This window comes from Chlorocebus sabaeus, chromosome 1 (genome assembly GCF_047675955.1).
Source record: "Chlorocebus sabaeus isolate Y175 chromosome 1, mChlSab1.0.hap1, whole genome shotgun sequence".
Lineage (NCBI taxonomy): Eukaryota > Metazoa > Chordata > Mammalia > Primates > Cercopithecidae > Chlorocebus > Chlorocebus sabaeus.
This window is the reverse complement of record NC_132904.1, coordinates 68,674,020-68,696,379: the sequence shown is the minus strand read 5'-3', so window position 1 is coordinate 68,696,379 and position 22,360 is coordinate 68,674,020. Positions and strand designations below refer to the sequence as shown.

Below are 22,360 nucleotides of genomic sequence, written 5' to 3'. Positions count from 1 at the left end.
GGCCGCAGGTGGGGAGGCCCGGGAAAAGGGTCAGTACCCTCTGGCCTCGGACGCTGTGTAGAGACAGAAGGTCTGGTCCGGATTGGGGCAGGATAGGCACTCCTGGGATAGGGTCCCGCGCATCCCAGCTCCACACCTCTAGAGCCCTAAGAGGGCGGCTGGGACCCTTCGGGGTGGGGGTCGGGGCGGCTGGGGGCGGGGTCTGTGCGTCCCAGGCCCCGCCCCGCCGGAGCTAGCCCCGCCTCGCCCCCCTCCGCGGGGTCCTGCGCGTTAAAAGGCGCGCGGGCCGGGCCGGCTGCACTTGCGTAGCACCCGGGCTGAGTGCGGCCGCGACGGGGCGGGCGGGCTCTCGGGCGCTAAGAGCTGGCCTTGGGTCCTCGGAGCCTGGCGCTCGAACCTCCCTTCGGACCTCGACCCGGACCCAGACCCCGACCCGGCCTGGCCCGGCCCCCGCCCCCGCCCCCCAGGCCGATGGACTACTCCTACCTCAATTCGTACGACTCGTGCGTGGCGGCCATGGAGGCGTCCGCCTACGGCGACTTTGGCGCCTGCAGCCAGCCCGGCGGCTTCCAATACAGCCCCTTGCGGCCCGCCTTCCCCGCGGCAGGGCCGCCCTGCCCCGCGCTCGGCTCCTCCAACTGCGCGCTTGGCGCCCTACGCGACCACCAGCCCGCGCCCTACTCGGCAGGTGAGCGCAGCCCCGGCCCAACCCTCCCTCCAATTCCTGCAGAATCCCCGGGCCCGCTCGCCAAGTGAATGCGACTGTCTCCCTCAGCCCCCCCCATTCCTGCCTTGGCCAGACCCTCTAATGCCCCGAGAGACCCCCAGAACACGAGGTTCTCCTCCGCAGGAATGAGCCTCACCCTCTCATCTCTCCTGTTCCTTTTTCTCGTTGCCGAATCTCTGTCTCGTGCCCTTCAGGTCAAGGAAATAGATCCCCATCCAGCTCTGGGCCCCTTACCAGGCCTTCCCCTCACCACCTGCAGAGACTGACCACTAAACCTCTACAAGCCCTGGATCTTTGAAAAAGGCTCCCAGCTCAGCCCTATCACCACTTAGCACCCCACGCCGTCACCCCTGCCCCACAAGATGCATGACCCCCAGCAAGGACCTCTGCAGGCAGCTGAGCTGCCCAGACGGGAAGCTTCCTAGAGCCCCCGTGGCCATCAGGCCCTTCCTGCCCTGTCTTGGACCCATGCTGCCTGGGCCCGAACCCTTCTGTAGCCACCAAAACCAGATCCCGTAGCCCGCAATAAAGGGGCCCGGGTTTTTAAGCCACTTGTATTTCCCCATTCCCCCACAGACTCTCCCAGCTAGAGTCCTGTAGAACATGGAAGCAGCTCCTGCATCCCCAAGCCTTTTGATCCAAGTCCCTGTCCAAACCCTCAACCTCACTGAGCTTCTCAGTCATCTCATCCCTCTGATTACAGTCCCAGCCTGCCTCATGGAATTTTATCTCCTTCCCTCCTGGGAAGACCACTGGGGCCCCAAGTAGAAGACTGGGGCCTAAGGGCCAGGCACAGTGGCTCATGCCTGTAATCCCAGCATTTTGGGAGGCCAAGGCGGGTGGATCACTTGAGATCAGGAGTTCAAGACCAGCCTAACCAACATGGTGAAACCCCATCTCCAGTAAAAATACAAAAAAAAAAAAAAAAAAAAAAAAAAAAAAAAAAATTAGCCAAGCATGGTGACCCACGCCTGTAATCCCAGTTACTTGGGAGGCTGCGGCAGGAGAATCGCTTGAACCTGGGAGGCAGAGGTTGCAGTGAGCTGAGACCATGCCATTGCACTCCAGCCTGGGAGACAGAACTAGACTCCATCTCAAAAAAAAAAAAAAAAAAAAAAAAAAAAGACTGGGCCCCTTAGACTGGGAGCTGGGGGAGAGATACGAGAAATGAGAACCTGGATTTGGAGAAATGAGAACCAGGGTGGGGAGATTGGGTACCCTGAGCCAGATGAGGGTAGGGATTGGGAAGAGGGGAGACAGGCTCCAGAGATACAGGGTTTTGAGACCAGAGAGATGGGGATAAGGTACAGAGAGAGGGGAGCAGAGGTGGAAGCACTGGAAATCCTAGGAGAAACGGGGACTCAGGGTTGGGGAGATAGAGATAACACTCAGGCGATGAGGACCAAGGAAGATTAGAAATAGAGATGAGGAAGATGAGAATACAAATGGGGTGCTGGAGACAAGAATCAGGGGAGATGGAGGCCTGGAGAGATGGGGCAAAGATGGAGATTGGAGACCTCTGGTGAATATGAAGACTTAAACCAGGGTTAGAGACAGGGAAGGGAGGTGCTGTCAGAAACACTACCTATGGGGCAGTGGAGACTGGGATGGGTATAGGAAGAGAGTTAGGGGGCAATGTTGGCTTTGGAAGAGATGGGACATGGAGAAGGTGCCTGGGGAAGAAGAAGAAGGGCAAAGAGAAGATGGAGGAAGTCTTCTCAATGGGCACAAAGAGAAGAATGGCCGAGAAGTGGAAAGTTGAAGAGAGATTCAAATGGAGGAAGATGAGGAAGAGGAGAGGGGGACATCTAGGGGAGAATGAGGGTCAGGGGAGTGGGGCAGGATTGAAGAAATGAGGCTTGGGAAGGGGGGAGGTTGATGGGTGGAGGGAGCCAAATCTGTATACAGCTGAAAGCCGGTGGGATGGCTGGTGGTAGGGCTGAAAGGAGAGCCGGTGGGAGGTTCTGTGTTGCAGAGCCTTGGCCCAGAACTGGTTAGTGGGAAGCCTGGCAATGCTGATGAGACTTGACAGACATCCAGGGCCAGGGTAAACAGAGGGAGCAGACGGGCTGAGAGACAGGAGGGGAGGGCCGGAGGCAGGGGTTGAATGGGGGTGCAAGGGGAGGTGGAGGGAACAGGGCTTGGGAGGAGGGCGTTGACGGGGGTGGGGTGGGGAAGGGGGTGTCTTGGCTGGAGTATTGGATTATGCTTTCCCCTTGGCCGCTCTTGGGGCTCGGGTCTCCCTGATCTCTATCTGCCTTTATCCCGCGGGCTCCACTGAGTGATAGGGTGGACGCTCCGCCCCAGGCTGTTGGGACCAAGACGAGGGACCAGGCCAGGGACGGGGGAACCGTGTGATTCCCTCGGAGCTGGAAACAACGGGTTGAACTCTGCTTCTCACTCCCCTATCCTTGTTGCTCCCCCACCCGCCCTGCACACACCCGCAGTGCCCTACAAGTTCTTCCCAGAGCCGTCCGGCCTGCACGAGAAGCGCAAGCAGCGGCGCATCCGCACCACGTTCACCAGCGCACAGCTCAAGGAGCTGGAGCGCGTCTTCGCTGAGACCCACTACCCCGACATTTACACGCGTGAGGAGCTGGCTCTCAAGATCGACCTCACTGAGGCTCGCGTGCAGGTGCGTATATGCACGTGTGTGTACGAGAGTGTGTGCCCATGGAAGGAGGAGACCCGATCTCCCAAGGTAGCTTCAGGCTGCCTCCTCCGCTCTGTCTCCCTCCTGGGGCAGAACGTTCCCAGAGATGCTTGAGAAGCCAGGAGGGAGGCCGAGGGGGTAGAGGGAGAGACCCAGGCGACCTCAGGGCCGAGCTGAGGAGTGGAGGGAGGCCAGTCAGCACCCCTGGGGTTCCCTATCCCGGCACTGCAGCTTTGAAAACCCGGAGCCCGGGAGGCTGAGTTTGTGGCAGGCACAGGGCTGAAGAGAGCCGGGCTAGAGCAGACTGTTGTCTATTTGTACAACTCCGTGTACAGATGTTCATTTGGCCCACCTTGACTGGACGCCCTAGACAAAAGGTTTTCCTGGTGCCCTAAACTGCTCTCCACGGCCCTGGAACGCTCCAGGAGGGAAGTCCCAGAGCTTCCTAAAAGAAGGAATTGGGGGAAGAACTTAGGGTGAGGAGAACGGAGGCAGGGTCCCCTCCAGGAGACCAAGAGTGCTGGGAGGCAGCGGAGTCAGCGGGTGAGTGGATCCCAAGGGCAAGAACCCAGGGATCTGGAGGCAGGGGCCAGTGGAGCGCGCAGAGGGCAGCGGGCTGAGTGCAGGAGGGCCAAAGGCCCCTCCAACTAGTAAGAACCCGGGCCTGGTTCTCTCCGAACCAGGATCTCACTCGAGCCTTGCGGCCGCGGGCTGACCCCGTGCGTTCTCCGACCTTCGTCCAGGCTGACTGGCCCCTGTGCCCGCAGGTCTGGTTCCAGAACCGCCGGGCCAAGTTCCGCAAACAGGAGCGCGCAGCCAGCGCCAAGGGGGCGGCGGGCGCGTCGGGCGCCAAAAAGGGCGAGGCGCGCTGCTCCTCCGAGGACGACGACTCCAAGGAGTCCACATGCAGCCCCACGCCGGATAGCACTGCATCGCTGCCGCCGCCGCCTGCGCCCGGCCTGGCCAGCCCGCGCCTGAGCCCCAGCCCACTGCCCGTCGCACTGGGCTCTGGGCCGGGACCCGGGCCAGGGCCACAGCCGCTCAAGGGCGCACTGTGGGCAGGTGTGGCGGGCGGTGGGGGCGGCGGTCCCGGCGCAGGCGCGGCCGAACTGCTTAAGGCTTGGCAGCCGGCCGAGTCCGGCCCCGGGCCCTTCTCCGGGGTTCTGTCCTCCTTTCACCGGAAGCCCGGCCCCGCCCTGAAGACCAATCTGTTCTAGCTGCCAGCCTCTGGAGGCTCCGAGCCTGCCCCCAGAGACGTCCCTGCCCCTCCAGGACCTGACAGTCCCTCCCATCCTGGCCACCCAACTGGAAGTCCCCATCCGTCTCCACTCCCTACTGTCTCACCCCTGGGTGTGTCCTCCCTAACTTTGGAGACCAAGTCAGGGCCACTCTCGTCCTCACCCCCACTCTCTACCAGCAGAGCGGAATTCTTTTCACAGGGACCCCCTCCAGGAGAACCCCGGAGCCCCTTCTAGCTTGGCCTTCTTTGGATGCGGTACCACATGAGGCCTGTCCCTAACATAGTGCCCTCAAAGTGAAGGTCCTCAAGGAGGAGCGGCACAGCCCCCTTCCCTGGCTCTGCAGTGGCTGGGTCACCCCTTATGCTGGTGACCAGGAAAGTCTGCTGCCCCACCCCTTGGGCCCACCCGCCTTAACCCCACCCATACAGAGGCTGGTGGTTGCGGGATAATCAGTGGCCACTGCCAATGCGTCCCTCACGTGTCTCCTCTCTTCCCTAGCCCGTCTGGCACAGAGGGTGGACCTGTTGGAGGAGTGGAGGGGCTGCCCAGGGAATGGGACAGAGGTATTCCCTTTCCCTAAATTTTTTGGTTGTCCTTTTTCTTTGAAAAACTTGTAATTTATTGAAGTTTTACTCAATCCAAATAAAACTTAATTTATTGAAGACATCACGCCGCAACCCTTCCCACTGCCCAGGAGACTGCCTGCAAGACCTTGTCCGGGGCTGAGACCTGCGAGGAACCTCCCTCCCCAAGCCCGCCGCCAGGCATCCGCAGCGCAGGGCAGCACGGACAAGGAGACAGAACTAAGCAAACTGGCACTTTATGGCTGAGATCCTGCCCCACCCCAACCAACCCCAATAATATTAAGGTGCCCTCCCTCCCCAACCCACAGAGAACAGTTTAAATAAACCCCAGCCCGGTCCTCGGGCTCTTCCTTCATTTCCGGACGGACACCCGCCCCCACCCCCAGCGGGGGTGGGGAGGTCTTAGCGAAGCGCCTCCCCTGTGGTTCAGGCCCGGTGGAAGGCTGCAGAAACACTGGTGAAAGTGGGGGCCCAGACGTACCCAAATGGGCCCCCACAGGTACCCCTGGGGCTGGGAGGCGGAGTCCAGTAAAAGGACAGCACCAGAGTAACCAGGGTCCTCGGTAACCATGGCAACTGACCTTCCGACCTGAGCCTAAAAGGACCTGAGCCTAAAAGGCGAAGGGCAGGATGCCCTAATTAGGGCATTGCAAATGATTGGGCAGCGGGGAATGCTGATCCCCAATAAATAGGCAGAGACATACTCCCCTGACCCTCATAACTTTTCAACCCTGGGGCCATAGCTGGGCCTTGGTAGCAGGGAGGGGCGCTGAGTTCACAGCTTCGTGGTGCCTCCTCTATCACTTGCTGAGCTGCAGGGTGTCCAGAAGGAGGCGCTTGTGAGCCGGGTCCTGCACCCCAGCCTCCTCCAAGTCCTCCTCGGTGATGTCACTGTGGAGTAAAACAGGCTGGGAAGTGAGATGGGCTAGGGGGTCCTGAGGGCCCCAGCTCCGCCCCCGGGGCCAGCCCCTCCCCCACCTGAGAAACTCCAGGTCGTCCCAGCCATTATGCACCAGGCCCTCCTCATAGCGCTCCAAGCCGATAGCCCGCAGCCAGGCGCCCATGCCTGCCTCGCCCAGCCCGCTGGCCCGCCCGCCCTGCGGGCACGGAGCCTAAGAAAACAGGGCATGTCAGGGGGAGCTCAGTGTCCCCCATAGAAACACCTGCAGACAGTCACATTCTGCTGCATGCTCTGGGGAAAAGGAAGGGAAAGGCTGGGCTGATTCATGTGTCTCCCAACTTCCCAGTGCTCGGTTCAGGGTAGCGGGGACACCATGAGAGCTGAATGGTGGAGTGAAAGGGTACCAGTCTGTGGGCAAGCACACTCCTCAGGCACAAAGACAGCCACCCTGCTCCACACACCTCCTCTGCCAGGTCTTCCTGGATGCTCTCCCGGATGCGGGGTGGAGGGAAGCTGAGGGGCCGGCCATAGTCCGAGGACAGTCCCCGGTGTGGCTGCAGCTCCAGGGGGCCTGGGAGGAGTGCTGAGCGTGCGGGCCCAGCAGGGGCGTAGTCCACCTCGCTCAGCGTCTTGGCCATCTGCAGCACTGAGCAGGACCGGTCATCCCCACCGGCCACTTCCCCCAGGAAAGTGCTGGCTGGCGAGGGGCCTGGGGGCAGTGGGGGCCTTGGATGGGCCTTGGGAGGCGGCGGGCCACGGGCCTCACCCCCCCCACGGCCCCGGACCACTGGCCCTGGTAAAGGATCCAGGCTAGGTGACAGGAAGATGGCTGAGTCCGGCAGTGGTGGAGGTGGAAAGTCTGGAGGGGGCAGCGTGCCTCCAGACTCTTCATCTGAAGAACTCCCCTCTCCCACACGAGGTGGCCGGTGGCGCCCAAGCTGTGGAGCAGGCACTGTAATGGCCACTTTGTTCTTCGTGGCAGGTGGGACAGGGGCCCTGGCAGGCGAGGGTGGCTCTGGGGGCAGCAGCTGGTGTGGGACCCCTTCAAGGACGTAGTAGGCAGGGTTATTGAAGCTGTTCTTGGGTGGGGGGGCGGCCACCCCTTCTGGTTCGGGAGCTCCCTCTGGCTTCAACCTGGGTGTAGAAGCAGAATGACTCCAGGATCCAGGAACCCAGGTCTAAGGCAGTGGGAGCAGTGGAGGGAGAACTAGACAGGAGTCAGAAAGGCCCCTGGTCCTAGACTTTCTCATGACCTTGAGCACATCAGCTGCCCTTAGTTTCTTCATCTATAAAGGTCAGCAGGAGGATAACCCTTTGAATGGATAACCCTTGCCTCAGTTGCTAAGATTCTTAGATCTTTCATATCTTTATCTGTAGCTGTGAAACCTAAGCTAAATGGGTCAGAATAGAGGTGCCAGAAGACAGGTCAAGTAAAGCCTCCAATGAGAGGCCAGGTTTGGAAAGCCTCTCGAGGCACCCACAGTCAATCCACTGCAGAATCTTTCTCAGAGATTCAAGTGGGTCTTATTCAAACCTGGGGCTAAAACCCGGGTGACTGACAACAGCTGAAAATGAGTAAAAAAGCACCAACCTGTACCTAGGAATTTATGTAAGTTTAAGCAACCATTGGATATAATTAGAAAGCAAGCCTCACTTTCCCAAAGTGTGACACAGAGCACTAATTCCCCAGGACGTTAATAGTTACTATGTGGAAAATAAGTTTCCTGGCCCATTAAGTTTGAGAAACCATATTAAACAGAGCTGAAAAGAGGTTTCCTTCCTGTCCACATGCTCAGAGCTTTTGGTAATACTAATGTGCACTGGGAATGTCTAAGAAAAGAATCTAGAAAAAAGCATTTCCCAAACTCATTTGACCACAAACCCATTTCAAGTGGGGCCTCTTGCAGGACAGAGTTCCAAAGAAGGTACCCTGGGAAATCCCAGGCCAAGCCGTGTGCCTCCTCTAAGCAGAAGGCTCAAGCTAGGTCTGTTTACATGGAGGGAGCTGTCTTAAAAACAATTTCAAATTCCATTTTTAAAGGCGGAATTGAGAGGAAAGGCTGACTGCTCCCTTTGACTCAGAGCCACACCTAAGGGTGGCCTGGCTGGCCAGAGTGGCCACAGGCATAAGGCTGTGGCACCTTCAACCACAGGGTAGCAGGGCACCTAAGCAGCTGACGATCCCCAGTCCAGCCCTGAGACCCTGCAGGGGATAGTGATGGATAGAGGTGGGCAGGGGAAGCAAGGGCAGTGACAGGTTCCTCCTCTCACCTGGGGGTCAAGGGCTCCTCCCGGGGAGCTGCTCGGGGTGGGGCTGGGGGCCTCCCAGTTGGTGGAGGTTTCTCTGGTTCTTCGAATAACCTGGAGAGCGGGCAGGAGGCCTCTGTGAAGGCTGGCTTGCGGCTCCCTGACCTGCCAGGGATGCACAGGAGAGAGGAGATGAAGTGGGGTTGACCAGATGCCCCCAGGTGCCCTTTCATATGACATTCAACACAGCCCTAGCTCACCTGGGCTCCTGGATCCCTCGGGACACAGAGGGGGCTTTGCTCTTTGCTCCTGCCTCATCCTTATCAATGCTGATCCATTCTGAGGGGGCAGGAAGGGAGACTCAGAGGAGACCTGGGGTCCTGGATCCCACAGACACCCACGGGGCCTTCCAGCCCTTTCCCAGCTATGCCTTGGGGCAGACAATTCCCAGCTGTGGCTGCAGAACCTCCAGGTATCCCAGAGATTCCAACATGCCCCCGACACCCCCAGTCCTGCCCTCCTAGATCTGTTCACACCACCCTATCTCATGTCCCATTGAAGTCCCCACCGTAGAGCCGCTCACGGGTGCCCAGGCGCTCTGTGGGCACCCGCACCTTCATGGAGCCTCTGATATTGCCTGTCTCCTCGCCACGGTGGGACAGGAAGGTCAGGAACTGTTGGGCTGTGCTGCCAATCATGGACTTGAGTGCAACCACACATTCCCCTGAGGGGCAGATGGGACAAACCAGCAAATTACCAAGCCAATCTAGGCCCTGCCTGGCTTCCTGTTCCCCTCAGCACCCCTCACTCCTCACCATAGGATTCATAGCCATCCATGGACTTGACTGTGAGCAGGAGGTGCTGGTCCTGCAGGTACTCGATATCAGCCAGAATTGGTTTGAGCTGGGAAGCAGGGAGGCCCAGTGAGGAACAAAGCCCTGCCACTTCCTCCTGCCCCTCCCACATGCTGCCCCTGACACTACTCATTCTCCACCCTCAGGTCATCTGTGCTCACTCACACTCAACTCTTCAGAGAAGAGCCAAATCCTTAATGCAGAAGACACAGCCCTATACAGGCCTTTTACAGCACTTAGCATCACTGTAACTAATTAATTTTCTCAGTAGCTAACACAGGACCTGACATTTAGCAAAAGCTCAAGAAGCATCTCCTGAATGAATGAACAAACTGCAACAAGGTTCCACACTCCCAGAATAAAGCAAAGGCCTTTATCCTCACTCACGCCCACACACACACACACACACACACACACACACACACGCTCTGCTGGCCCCACACTCCCTCCCAGGCAGGCTCCTCAATAAACTCTTCTGCACCCCTCTCTGTGCCCTCACCCATAAGCAGGGGCCCTGCCCACAGCCTCACCGTGGGCAGCTGGCGTGAAGACCACTGCACTTTGAGGAAGTTGATGTTGTCACTGCTTTGGGCATCATTCTCAAAGCTCTTCTTGTATTCTGGGTGAGGGTGGGAGACACCCAACTGAGTACCACCTCTCAGCTTCCCTTCCCACTAAGTAGGGGGCTGACTGCACCCTCTGGCCTCCCATTCTCCTTGGCCCACACCCAGCCCCTGACCCGCCTCTGACCCTCCAGGCAGGTAGAGTAGAACTCGATGAAGAACTTGGTGCGGCTGGCTGTCTTCACAATGGCCTCGATGCTCTCAAACTCAATGTAGGCCTGGTCTGAAGTCTTCGAGAGCCCTGAGGGGAAAGGGAAAAGAGCAAACAGGAGGGCTGAGAGGATCATAGGAGGAATGGGACAGAGAAGCAGGGCCCTGGGACATGAAATCAGGGGACCAGAGCAAGGAGGCAGGGCCACCAACAGGGAAACTCCAGAGCCCAGAACCTGGACCAGAGCAAAGAGACAACCCAAGAATAAAATGCCCATTGAAGAGGATGCTGGGGACCAGAATGCCTGCGGGATTGCCACATGTCCAGGCATACTCAGGGACATACACGTGGGCCCAGACAGACACAGGCACATAGATACGTGTACACTCACGTATGTACACACACAAGCATGGGCACATAATTCTTGTGATGGCCCCAGCGCACAGACACCCTGACACATCACACCTTGAGAAGCACTCCTGCACTCACTGGTACACACACCCACACACACACTTACATAGTCAAACCTATGTACATCCTGAGGCCACCAGCTGTGCCCACTCAGATTATGCCACATCCACAAGCACATCTGGAACAGTCACCTTTCTTGGAGATGAACTGGGAGGTAACTCCAACCTCAAATGTCCCAAAGACAGGGGAGTGGTCACTGGTGACGATGTCATCAGTGCAACCTGGGGAGAGGCGATAGGAATGGGGACTCAGGGAGAATATTCCCACCCTCTGCACCCACCTCCCAAGGTTAGGGCAGAGTCCAGATAGTGACCACCCCAGATCTCCCATCACTCTGTCCGGGAGGCTCTGACCATAAGAATTGCAGATGATGTGAGTTTCAGGGTAGGATTTCCACAGAATCCGGTCACACCATGAGGGCACATTGGTCCGGACCTGGGGCAGGGGATGGCAGCATGGTTAGAGCTGACAGCTAGGGGGCTGCTTGGCATGGACTCCACTCCAGAGCTGATAAGTCCCCACACTTCTATTACAAGGGGCCCCAGCACCCACCTCCCTTCTCGGATCCTCACAATACCCAGGATCACCCAGAGGCCTCAGAGGGGCCATGGAGGCTGGAGTGGAAGCTGCAGAAACCCATACCCTTGACCCAAATTCTTGATTCATCGCAGGCCTGGGGTCCCCCAAGGCCCATGCCATCTTCTTGGCTCACCCCAGTTGGCTTCTGCTTGTGCCAGGCGTATGTGTCCCGGGAACCCCGCTCATAGCGGTAGGTGGGTGGAAAGGAGATCTCCTCCTCACCTGAGGAAAGCAGGGGACAGGTGGGGTTCAGGGCCCTGATACCCAGGGATACTGCAAGCCTCCTAGTCCTCAGATCACCACCTGCCGGGCCCACACTCACTGAATCGAAGGAAGACCTTGTGCTTCTCCCGCTCCAGGTTGAGCTGGTCCACCCTGAGGAGGGGCTCAAACTCCTTCCTGCTGATGTAGTTCAGGATCTCCTGAGGTGCAGGATGCAAAGGCTGGAAACTTTCCTCCTGAGCCAGAGCCAGGGGTGATAGCCCATGTGACCCTTAGTCTCCCTACAGCCATGGCAGGGCCCTGCTCACACCTGGATATCCATGTCCAGGCGGTAGTTGAGGTCTCCAAACCAGAAGAGGTGTGTGAAACGCAGAGAGATGTCAAAGGCACTGAGCTGCCGGTCGCCCAGCGAGAGCAGCCGCAGGATGTCCAAGTAGTTCTGGTTCCTCCTAGGGTGAGGGGTGTGGGGTGGGGAGGGGTAGATCCCCAGGGTCAGAGCCTGAAGTCAGGGATAGGCGTAAAGGGAAGAAGTCTCAGGAGTCAGGGATGGGATAAAGATCCGGACCCCTGGGGACGAGGTCAGGGTCAGGAACAGAAGGGTCTTGAATTGGGGTAAGAGAGCAGGGGGTCTCTGGAGACAGGCCTGCGGGAGGGCCATGGGCTGGGATATGGGAGCGGGAACAGGCCTCAGGTGAACAGGATGGGTGTAAAGAGACCATGGGAAAGGTGCCCCCTCACCGAGCCGTCTTCTCATTTCCTGAGGTAAGGTGACAATTCACAAAGCCAAATGAGGTGCCATTGAACATGAAGGAGACTCCCACAGCCCCCTTGTTCCCTTTTAGGACAAGCAAGAGAGGAAGGCCTGGGTCACCCTCAGAGGGCTCCCAAGTCTCCCTTCTGCCTCTCAAAGCTGCAGTGAGAGGATCCTCCCACTGAGCCACCAGACGCTGTGACACAGGCAGGCCCCTGCACACACCCACACCTTCCCTGGGGGGGGGGTCCTCACTGGGCACACATGGTCTGTGTGGATGGCCTGAGTCTGTCTGCAGGTGTGAGCAGAGCCCCTGGAGATCACAGGGGACCCCAAGGGTGAAACTGAAAGGTCCTGCAAATTCTGAGCAGAATCTCTCCTGGGAGAGCACCAGACTATAAAAATCAGGAGACCTGGGCACAATGCCTGGCCCCACCACTTACTTGCTATGTGACCTTGGGCAGGTCACTCAACCACTCTGGGTTTGAGTTTTATCATCTGTGAAACGGGGGTAATTATCCTGGCCTTGCCTTCCCAGTGGTGCTGGGAGAGATGTGGAATATGAATATACTTTTCAAAGTTCCAAGTACCCTATATATGGGAAAACTAAGATCACCAAAAAAGGGGAATACTAGGCTTGAGAGGAAGCAGAAGCCATGGACAGAGGGACGCTGCCACCCTTGGGCACCTGCCAGCCCCGCTTACCCAGGGTATTGGCGATGCCAGTCTTCACACTGGATGTACTGACGTGGCTGATACGGTTCTCGTGCTCTGGCTTGACCAGCACTGCCACCTTGATATTCCACAGTGATTGCATGGCAATCTGGGTAGAGAGTGCATGGTCACCACTGCCCTGCTACACCCACTGCCTGCATTTCCCCTTGCACTGTAAATAGACTTTTGTGTCCATCACAGGATAGGAAGGCTTGCCACCCCTCTTCCTGAGGGACTGGAGATAAATGGTTCCTCTCGTGGCATGAAGGACTCAGGTCAGATCTCCCAAAGGATATGCTCAGGGACCAGAGAAAAAGCCAGTGAAGCTGTGCTCCCGGGGTTGCCCATGAAGTCAAGTAGGATAGTTTGGAGGTGGTGTGTGAGGACAGGGGCCTGGACAAGATGACCCCCCCCTCACCGGGCGGTAATCCAGATCCGTAAGCTCCTTGAGGCCCCCGCGCAGTAGGTCCAGCCACTCGCGGTCACCCACTGAGTTCTCCTGGGTCCCAAAGACATAGATGTCATGGGGTATGGTCACTGTGACCTCGTCCAGGGTCTTCCCCAGACCCTTCGATGTGAACCAGGATGTCACATTTTTTGGAGGTGGTACACTTCCTGGAGGTGAAGGGGGTAAGTTGGGTCTGGAGGGGTTAGGCACCTGCTCTGGAGCCATCCCTCTCTCCCGCCCCAGCCCCAGCCCAGGCCTGACCCATGTTCCAGGTGCCTATGAAGATGGAGATCATGTCGGGCTCATCCTGCTTGGAGTGTTTGTTCTTCATGAGCTGCAGCAGCTGGCAGAAGGCCTCCCGCTTCTGGGGGGACAGCAGCCACTCAGGGGCAGGTAGGCATCCAGAAAGCCCCCCTTCCAGAGGGATACCCTGCCAGTTGGCTCATGTCCATGAGGAGAGGGTCTGTCTGGTTCTCCACTGTATACCCACTGCTCAAGCACTGTATACCCACTGCTCAACCACCCGTTCTCAACACCCTCTACGCTGTCAGACCCACCCTTGCCAGGAGGGATGGCATGCCTACATCATGTGTTCCCTCTCTTCCCATCCAATGGGAAGCACCCATGTGGGGGACTCCCACAGTCCCCAGTGGCCTGGCCCAGCCTGCTGCTCACCCGGGCACTGACAAAGATGAAGTCCTTGCGCTGAGTCCGGTCCTTCTCCTTCTCAAACACAACACCCAGCTTGTTCTGGACACGCTGGGACTTAATGAGCTGGCGGACTAGGGCATGGAGGACGGGTCACACAGGCCTATGCCCCTGGGCCAGGGGCTCCACCCTGCCCACCCCTCCCAGGTCTGGCCCTGGCTCACTGCGGTCGTGCGTGAAGGTGGTCCAGTCCTCCTGGGAGTCCCGCTGTCTCCGCAGCAGCACCAGCCGCCCACCCTCCACATCTACGCTCAGTGTGAACTTCTGCGACTTCCCAATCTTGGTCAGGTCACCCAGGGTCACATCTAGCTTCACCTGTAGGCCAGGTGGGGAGGCTGCTGACAAGACCTTGGAGCAGGCAGCACCTTGGTCACCTCCAACCACCCTTTGCCCTATGAGGCCCCACTGCCATGTACCTCAAAGGCCTGCACGGGGATGGTCTTGGCCTTACGTGTGGATGGCTGCGGAGCCGGGGGTGCTGTGGAGCTCATGTCCTGTAGGGCCTTTAGGGCCTGGAGGGAACAGGGCAGGGTGGGGTCAGGGGACACACTGAAGGCTGGGGCAGGGAGGGGCACAATTGATGCTGGGGCCAATGTTAAGTTGCAGACTCAGGGATGAGATCAGTGCTAGGCCAATGACAGTGGCCAGTGAATTGGGGGTCAAGGGTCAGAGGTCATGCTACCTTCTTCTGGATGCCTGACAGGAAGTCCTTTAGCACTGACAGCTTCAGCACCAGGCTCTCTAGTTCCTGCTCCCCTGTCTGTGGCAGGTTCTGGTGGGGAGGAAGAACCAGGCTTGTACATGAGTCACCTACACAGAGCCTCCCACCCAGCTCCAGAACATGAACCCACCTCCCAGAGGTCTCCCTACAATCCTACCTGCTGCTGCAAAAGGCGGGTCACCATGGGCGAGCTCTGCTGGTCAAACACCTTGGACAGGATCTCCAGGCCTGACAGGACTTTGTCCACCTCACTAGAGAAGACATCAGATCAAAAGAACCCCCACCCCGACCTAAGTATAGGGGAGGGGGCACTGTGTGTAGCCTCCACCTCACCACAAGGATAAAGGGTACTGGTGAGGAAAGTCAAGAGGCAATGGCTAGTTCACTGTTCAGGGTCAGAGATCAGGGCACCTGTACAGCCAGGAAGCAGGTGAGGACAGGTCAGAGGTAAGGGTGTAATACAGGGGGTTGGATGTCCCAGATACCTGTGCAGCCTCCGGCATGAGGTGGCGAGGGTACGAGTGAGGTGGGGCAGGTGGCTGGCTCCACCCCGCACAGCCTCCAGGTCCAGCCCGTAGCTGCCTTTCAGGTACTCGTGCGAGACGGTGCTCAGTCCATTGGGAGCACTTTGGGGAGGGGTTAAGAAGTCAGTGGAGGTCCTGCTGACCTGTCCCACACCTCTGCCCCTTCCCTAGAAGAGACAGTACCTGTGGCAACCAGGATTGATCGGGGTATCTGCCTCTGGGCTGAGGTGGGGTAGAGGTTCCTAGTGGGGCCTTAGAAGGCCTCCCCACCCTTGGTAGGGAAATCGTTCTCAGAGGAGAAAAGGTCTCCTGTTCAGTGAATGGGATGGGGTCTCACCTCTCAGCAGCTGGAGTTGTGGGAGTCTCAGGGACTGAGAGGGGACTGCTGGGCCCAGCGGTGGCAGAAATGCTGGTGGAGCCAGAGCGCGGTGGCAGCGGGGGCTTCTCATCCTCCCCATCTGTAGGCAGGGGTCAGTGGGCAGCCGTTTGGACCTCCCACACTCAGTGGAGTAGGAGGCACGATGCAGCTATAAAGTGACTTCCATGGAAAGAAGGATAAAGGGCCCCGGCATCATGGCCAAGGAAAAGGGGGTTACAGGAGAGGTGGGGTTGAGAAGGGGGGATGGGAAGAGGCAGGCAGAGCCAAGGGACAGGGGCAGGGAGGGGACCTGCACGCTGGGAAGTACCTGAGGCATCCCGGTCATCCGGTGGGTCCGGCTCTCGCTCCCCCTCTACAGGAAGAAGCAGGGCGCACACAAGGCCCTGGTTGGGCTGGGCGTACAGGCCGATGAGCTCGCCCAGGGTCTGGAAGCGGCGCACAGGCACACCCTGCGAAGTCTGTGGGCCAGCAAGAGGGGGAGGTAGGGTCAGCCAGCAGGTCCCCAAGCCCTAGGCTGGATCAAGGTCAGGGGTCAGTGACCCAAGCTCCTACCTGTACAGCCAAGAAATCTTCTCCATCAGGCAGAATGCGATACGTGTGCACATGCTTCTGATACCTGATGCCAAGGCAGGGCCAGAATCTGTCACCCCCAGGCTGGGGTCTAAGACCCAAAGCACCCCTTCCTCCTGCCAGCAGGCTCAGCACGCCGACCCCCTCTGCTTGGTTTCCCTAAAACCACCTCACAGGGTTAATGATGGGGCCGGTCCACTTCCACCCTCCTGGTGTTGCCTATTGGGAGGAATGACCAGAACACCCCCCTCTCCCCACCAGACCTACACAGACTCCACACTCACCACAGGGCAGGGCCCAGGAAGCAACAGGGAGATCTTTTGTGGCCTCCACAGCTGTCTAAACAGCCCCTGTGGGCTGTGGTACCAGTCTGGGCCCCCCGCCAAACTAAGAATCTTCAGAAGCCTGGTTAGCCTCTGTTTGCACACACGGGCAACATGCTAACACGCGTGTGTGCCTCCCGTGTTTACGCTGCTGTCTGGCTCTGCTGAGTCGGGTATGTCTAGGGCACTTTTGCCGAGGAGTGTGGGGACATCACCCTAGGCTTTCCCACCAAAGACGGCCCCCATGGGAAACCTGGGCCTCTAGAAGCCCCAAGCCAAGGAGGGGCAAGAGGGGTGCTGACAGACAGAAGCCCAGCTGAGCAGGTGACAGCTGAGCCAGGTGCACAATCAGTGGGGTATGGAAGATCCTCTGCCTCCGCACCTCAGGGCATGCTTCCCCAAGGAGTCAGCCAGGAATCACCCTAGGTATTTGGCAGGAGGGAGGTGAGGACCCCCATACCGTGGCCCCCTCAGGGGCTCTCCTGGCTGCTTATGCTGGGTGAGTGTCTGTCACTGGGTGTTCCTTTGTAGACTATTATAAACACTATCTGTGTTTATTACAATAGCATACCATTAACTGAATCCTATCTGTGACACGCTGGGTACCCAGTGTCCTATCAATCTTATTTAATTCTCACATTTCCAAACAGATATTATTATCCCCATTCTCCAGCTGAGGAAATAGGCTCAAAGAGGAAAAATCATTTGCCTAAGGTCACAGAGTAAGTAAAAGGTGGAGTTGGGGTTTTAAACCATGGCAAAAGCCAGGGCCAGTATCCTAGCCTGCTGGTCAGATTGCCTGTGCCTGCTGGGGCAGGAACGTGTCTTGCATGTTATCCATGAACACCCGGAATGTATAAAGGTAAGCAAGTATGTGTGTATTTGGCAAATCTGAGATATTGCCCATGTCTGATCGTCCACGTCTGATCCTTATCCCCAGGCTCTTGAGATGCAGGGAGGAGCCAGAGTCAGCTGGCAAACCTGAAGCCCCCACTCACAGACAGACCCCTCACCCCATTCACAGCCTCCCCTGGCAATGGGGCCAGGATTCTCCCCCTCCTGGGACAATAATGTTCCTCACCCAGACACAGCCCTCAGCTGTCCCCCTCCCACTCAACAGCTGACCCAGCACCTGCCTCCCTCCCCAGCCTAATTAGGGGGTATGCCTTAGAGGGGGCTGGGAGGCAGGACTCCGGGATATTCATCTGCCTAGTCTGTCCCTCCTTAGTCTCCCCCTACTGGGCCTCAGACTTGAGGCCTAAGCTGAGACTTATAGGGCTCCTTCCTTGTTGGGTCAATTGACTAGGCTAGAGTTTTTCAACCTCCATACCACTGACATTTTGGATTGCACAGTTCTTTGTTGTGGGGGACTCTCTTGTGCACTGTAGAATGTTTAGCAGTATCCCTGGCTTCTACCCACTAGATGTCAATAGCACCATCCCAGCTGTGACAATTAAAAATGTCTCCCCAGCTGGGTGAGGTGGCTCACACCTGTAATCCTAGCACTTTGAGAGGCCGGGGCAGGTGGATCACTTGAGGTCAGGAGTTCAAGACCCGCCTGGCCAATATGGTGAAACCCCATCTCTACTAAAAATACAAAAATCAGCCGGGCTTGATGGCAAGCGCCCGTAATCCCAGCTACTCGCGAGGCAGGGGCAGAAGAATCACTTGAATCCAGGAGGTGGAGGTTGCAGTGAGCCGAGATCGCACCACTGCACTCCAGCCTGGGCAACAGAGCAAGACTCTGTCTCAAAAAAAAAAAAAAAAAGTCTCCCGTGGTCTAGGCTAATGTGCCCCCTCACCAAAGATGTCAGGAGAACAAAGGCGTAAGCCGGGCAGATGGCGTGGGGCAGCGGGCGCGGGCGTTGCTGAGCCCTGCTCAGGCCATGGCCAGGACAGCCAGACAGGAGTTTGGGAGGGGGTTCAAAAGGCCAAGAAATACCTAAATAAAGATCTAAATAACTGATCTAAATAAAGCAGCCCCCCCAGTTTCCCACTCACTGGGCCCACAGAAGCCAACTCAATGTCAGACTGCAGGGCAGGAGGTACAAAGCAGGTAGAAGGCTGCAAAACCAGGAGTGCTAACTCACTCCAGCACCACTACCACACTCGGCTGACAGGCACAGCCACAGGACCTGGCCCACTCAGAGAAGGACGAAGTATGGCTCTGCTCTCAGCACTCATAGCTCAGGGCTAGGGCAGCCAGGTAACCAGGGCTCCAGCCCAGAGCCAGGGCTCACTCACTCATTGGTTCAGAAATAATGGCAAGGTCCCATACAGCCTCAGCCTCTGCTTCCCCAAGCCTTCCTCTCTACACCACCCACCACCGCCCCCACCAGCCATACACGGCCAGTCAGAACCCCAAAGCACAGAAAGGGGCCCTAAGGAAGCTGCCAGGCATCCCCACACACCCCGTCAGTCCCTCTGCCCCGACTCCCTCTCCTGCTCACCACTCAGTCCCTAACCAAACGGGACTGCACACAACGTGGAATGCACATCCTCTCCCCTGCTCACTTCTACCTGGAGGATGCCTGAAGGGGTCTGCCGGGGAATGCCCGAATTTTTCGTCCATCACAGTCACACTGGGCCGCAGAACCCCATATCCTCTGCCCTCAAGGCTCCTGAAAGTGCCCCCAGACACACAGCAGGAAGTGCCCCTGCGTTCCTCCGCAGACCCAGGAGAAAGCCAAGGTTCCCACTCTAGGGGGTGGAAGCAGGTCTGGCGTCCCGCCGCCCCACGCACCCTGAGCCGGGCCCTCTCCACACCCCGCCGTGCCCGCGCTCCCTGTCCACGCCAGCCCGCAAGGAGCCCTCGCCCCACTCACAGGACGCAAAGCGCGAAGGCCCCCGCCACGCTCTCGCTGTCTCGGACCAGGAAGCTGCCATCGCGGCCCGCCCGGGCCAGCAGCTCCTCCGCGGCCGCGCGGCTCAGGTCGCGGTGGTACCAGGAGGGGGCCTGGCTGCCCAGCGCGCCCCCCGGGCCCGGCGCCCCACAGGCCGAGGCCATGGCCCGCGCAGGGCTCAGCACCGCCCGCGCCCGTCTCCCCGCGCCATCCGCCCCGAGACGCTCGGGGCTGAGGCTGGGGCCGGGCCCGGGGCCCGGGCCTGAGGATCCGTGGGCCGGACAGAGCCGGGGATCGGGACTCAGCACTCCACCGCGCAGGCCGCCTCGTTCGCCGCGCAGCCGCCGCTGCCTGCAGCGCCGGCCTCAACTTGAAGAGAAAGAAAAGTTTGTTCAGAGGCGGCGGGGGAGGGGCGGGAGCGGAGCGCAGAGCCGGCGGCCGCCCCCTCCCCCTCCGCTCGGCCCGCAGCCGGGGCCGCCCCTGCCCCCAGCTCCTCCTGCGGGGACTGTGCCCCCACCTTCCCGCAGGGCCCGGGACCTCTCTGACCCCACAATGATCCTGCCCCCACCATTCACCCGAGGAGATCCAGTCCCCAAACCCCCATCGAAATCCAAGTCCCCCAATCCTGGCCCGACGCTTCGGGATCCAGGCACCCCCTGGAGAATTCAGCGCTTCTCAGTTCTCCCAATGATATGACCCCTAAACCCCATAATGGTCTGATTCCACTCCATGGCTCTTCCTCTCGGCCCCCGTACAGCTTGGCTGCATCGAGTTCCCCAAACCTGCGAAGGATCCAGGACGACCCCCCCACCCATTCTCTTCCCTCCACCCAGGCAGGCAGGGCCCCCAACTCCCGCGAAATGCAGCCCCTTCTTAGATCTGAGCCCCCAACTCCATGGGGGCCGTTCTCCGGCAAAGCCTGCGGGAAGATCCGCTCCCCCACACACCCCCAGACGAAGTGCGACGTTCTCGAGCCCCTCACGCAGCCCCTCCCAGCCCGGCAGAGCCCTTCCCCCTCTCGGCCAAGTTCCTCGGCACCACCCCCAACACCCGCAGGCCGGGCCTTGCGGGGTATCAGCAGTCCGAAGCCAGAAGGATCCCCTGGCCCGTCTAGGAGAAAGTTCCCTCCCGGGATCCCGGCCGCCGCACGCAGACCCCCACCTCCCGGGCTGCTCCGGCGCCCCTTCCCCGGACAGCGGCCCTGGGCTCTAGGCGGCCACTTAAGATGGCCATCCGCGCTCGCCCCCGCCCTCCGCGCCTCCCGCCCCGCCCCGCGCCGCCCCGGGGAGCTGGGGGCAGCACCGCGCCCCGCCTCACCCCGCCCCGCGCCTCGGTCCGGGAGCCGCTGGCCCACTGGGTGACCTCGGGCAAGTCGCGGCGTGGGACTGAGCTCGGCTTCCCGCTCTGGAAAATGGGGATCCTGTGGCGAGGACCGGCTCTGGGGACCAGGCTCGTACCGCGCTCGGCACCGGGCCTGGCGCCCCGCCCGCGCTCCCGAACGGCGGCTATTTTTATTATTAATTAAGGAGGAACGAAGGTGACAGCTGTGTAAACTGTAAAGCGCGGCTGAGGGACAAACGGGTATTATTAGCACTCGCCCCCGCCCCAGCGGCTCCCTCCGAGTCAGCAAACTCGCGCCTCCGCGGGCCGGACGCCCAGCGGGGAGCTCCCAGACGGGGTCCACTTCAACGACCCCCTGGCTCCCTCCCCTCACGCCGTGAGCGGAAAGGGGACGCGGCCGCTGGAAAGGGGGCGGAGTCCATAAAAGGGTCTGGCCCGCCCCCTCCCAAAAAAAGATCTAGCCGGTGGCGGCGTCTCCGGGGAGTCGTCTTCCTGCCCCGCCCCTCCGCCCCCTGGCTCCTTAAAGGCGCAGGCCTCCAGTCGGGCTCCCGCCGCCACCATCTCCTGGGCCGCCGTGGGAGAATCCCTTTAACCTGGGAGAGAACTTTCACTTTGCTACGTTGAACCTGTTGACGGAGCCCGGGTCAGTCCCGCGAGCTCCTTCGTCTGTTTCAAATATGCATTGACTTAACCCAGCTGGAACAGAGCCTGGGACGTGGAAGGGGCTCTGTGGGGCCTTCCACACTAGATAAATGTAACAACTAAGAGATCCACCCACCCACCCAACAGTGCCTCCAGAACCCAATAACTGATCCAACAATCTGTGCCACCTTCCTCATCAGCCACCTTTTAGTATAAGAAAAGATGAGCCTGATGTGAGGGGACTCCTTGGTAGTGGGGGAGAGACCTGGACTAGGAGTCTGCACACCTGGGTTCTAGTCCTAGCTGGGCCACCTACCTGCAGGGTGTTCTCAGACGCTTACCTGTGCCTCTCTGGGGACAGTTGTAGTAGGAGTGTGCAAACAAAGACTTATCCAAAGGGAAAGGGGTGTTGGGAGACCCAGAGATAACTCAGGCCCAGCCCCCAAGGGCTTTGCGAAGACAGAGCAACCCCCTCAAGATAAGCATATCTACCAATCCTAGGAGGAGACAAAGGTGCCAGAGGCTCCTGACCCCGGGAAGCCCTTAAAGGTGTCTAACTCTTCCAGCCACACCTCAAGGACACCAAAGCGCTGGACCAGTTCCAGGCTGTTGAATATTCCACTCCAGGAACCCCCGAGACTGCCCTCTCCAATTGGCTCTGTTCTTCCTCTGAGAGTCCCAAGCCCCAACTCTGCTCCTTCAATGTGCATCACATTTTTTTCATCCCACTGGCAATCTGGAGCCTTTTCTGGACTCCCATTCCCAGCTTTTCTGTTAGAGCCGAGCACAGAGCCAGGCAGACAAGGGCTGGAGGACCAGGAGGCTGTTTGGAGACCAAGACAAAACAGCTCAGGACCTGGCTCCCACTTGGGGCAACAGGAGCAACAGGATCCCTGAAGACTATTAATGTGCAGACACCGGGCTCATGGGCTTTCTAGGCAATAGCTCCTCTATATTTCACAAGCCTGAGGGCAGGACTATTATCCTCTTTATATCTAGGAGGAAACAAAGGTTTAGAGCAGTGAAGCAAAGTGTTTCATTTTCACAAAGTAAGTAGCAGAGCTGGGATTCAAACACAAGTCTAGTTGCTCTAATTTGAAGGAATCCAGAAGCCATAGAATCTGTCTCCCACCCGCCCCCACA

The 22,360-nt window shown here is 58.8% G+C and overlaps 2 protein-coding genes across 4 annotated transcripts; one reads left to right on the top strand and one right to left on the bottom strand.

Moving 5' to 3' along the window:
* The first annotated feature begins 279 nt into the window (after positions 1 to 279).
* PHOX2A (paired like homeobox 2A) lies at positions 280 to 5,793 on the top strand. Its single transcript, XM_008020019.3, has 3 exons — positions 280 to 688; positions 3,175 to 3,362; positions 4,148 to 5,793. The coding sequence occupies exons 1-3, from the start codon at positions 472 to 474 to the stop codon at positions 4,595 to 4,597; spliced, it is 855 nt and encodes a 284-aa protein (XP_008018210.1). The 5' UTR covers positions 280 to 471; the 3' UTR covers positions 4,598 to 5,793.
* INPPL1 (inositol polyphosphate phosphatase like 1) lies at positions 5,259 to 20,664 on the bottom strand. 3 transcript variants are annotated; one of them, XM_038005517.2, is made up of 29 exons: positions 20,552 to 20,664; positions 19,217 to 19,603; positions 16,051 to 16,114; positions 15,806 to 15,956; positions 15,457 to 15,577; positions 15,081 to 15,221; positions 14,753 to 14,846; positions 14,557 to 14,646; positions 14,291 to 14,386; positions 14,039 to 14,189; positions 13,842 to 13,948; positions 13,428 to 13,530; positions 13,137 to 13,333; positions 12,710 to 12,827; positions 11,992 to 12,088; positions 11,564 to 11,702; positions 11,354 to 11,453; positions 11,165 to 11,253; positions 10,806 to 10,887; positions 10,584 to 10,673; positions 9,958 to 10,071; positions 9,738 to 9,826; positions 9,169 to 9,256; positions 8,922 to 9,077; positions 8,614 to 8,692; positions 8,378 to 8,518; positions 6,568 to 7,240; positions 6,184 to 6,317; positions 5,259 to 6,096 (listed from the first exon to the last, which is right to left on the bottom strand). In XM_038005517.2, the coding sequence occupies exons 2-29, from the start codon at positions 19,396 to 19,398 to the stop codon at positions 6,006 to 6,008; spliced, it is 3,777 nt and encodes a 1,258-aa protein (XP_037861445.1). In that variant the 5' UTR covers positions 19,399 to 19,603; positions 20,552 to 20,664; the 3' UTR covers positions 5,259 to 6,005. The 3 variants fall into 3 exon arrangements, with proteins under 3 accessions (XP_037861445.1, XP_037861444.1, XP_037861446.1); XM_038005516.2 differs by lacking the exon at positions 20,552 to 20,664 and adding an exon at positions 20,396 to 20,491; XM_038005518.2 differs by lacking the exons at positions 6,184 to 6,317; positions 20,552 to 20,664 and adding an exon at positions 20,396 to 20,491.
* Between the last annotated feature and the right edge of the window lie 1,696 nt (positions 20,665 to 22,360).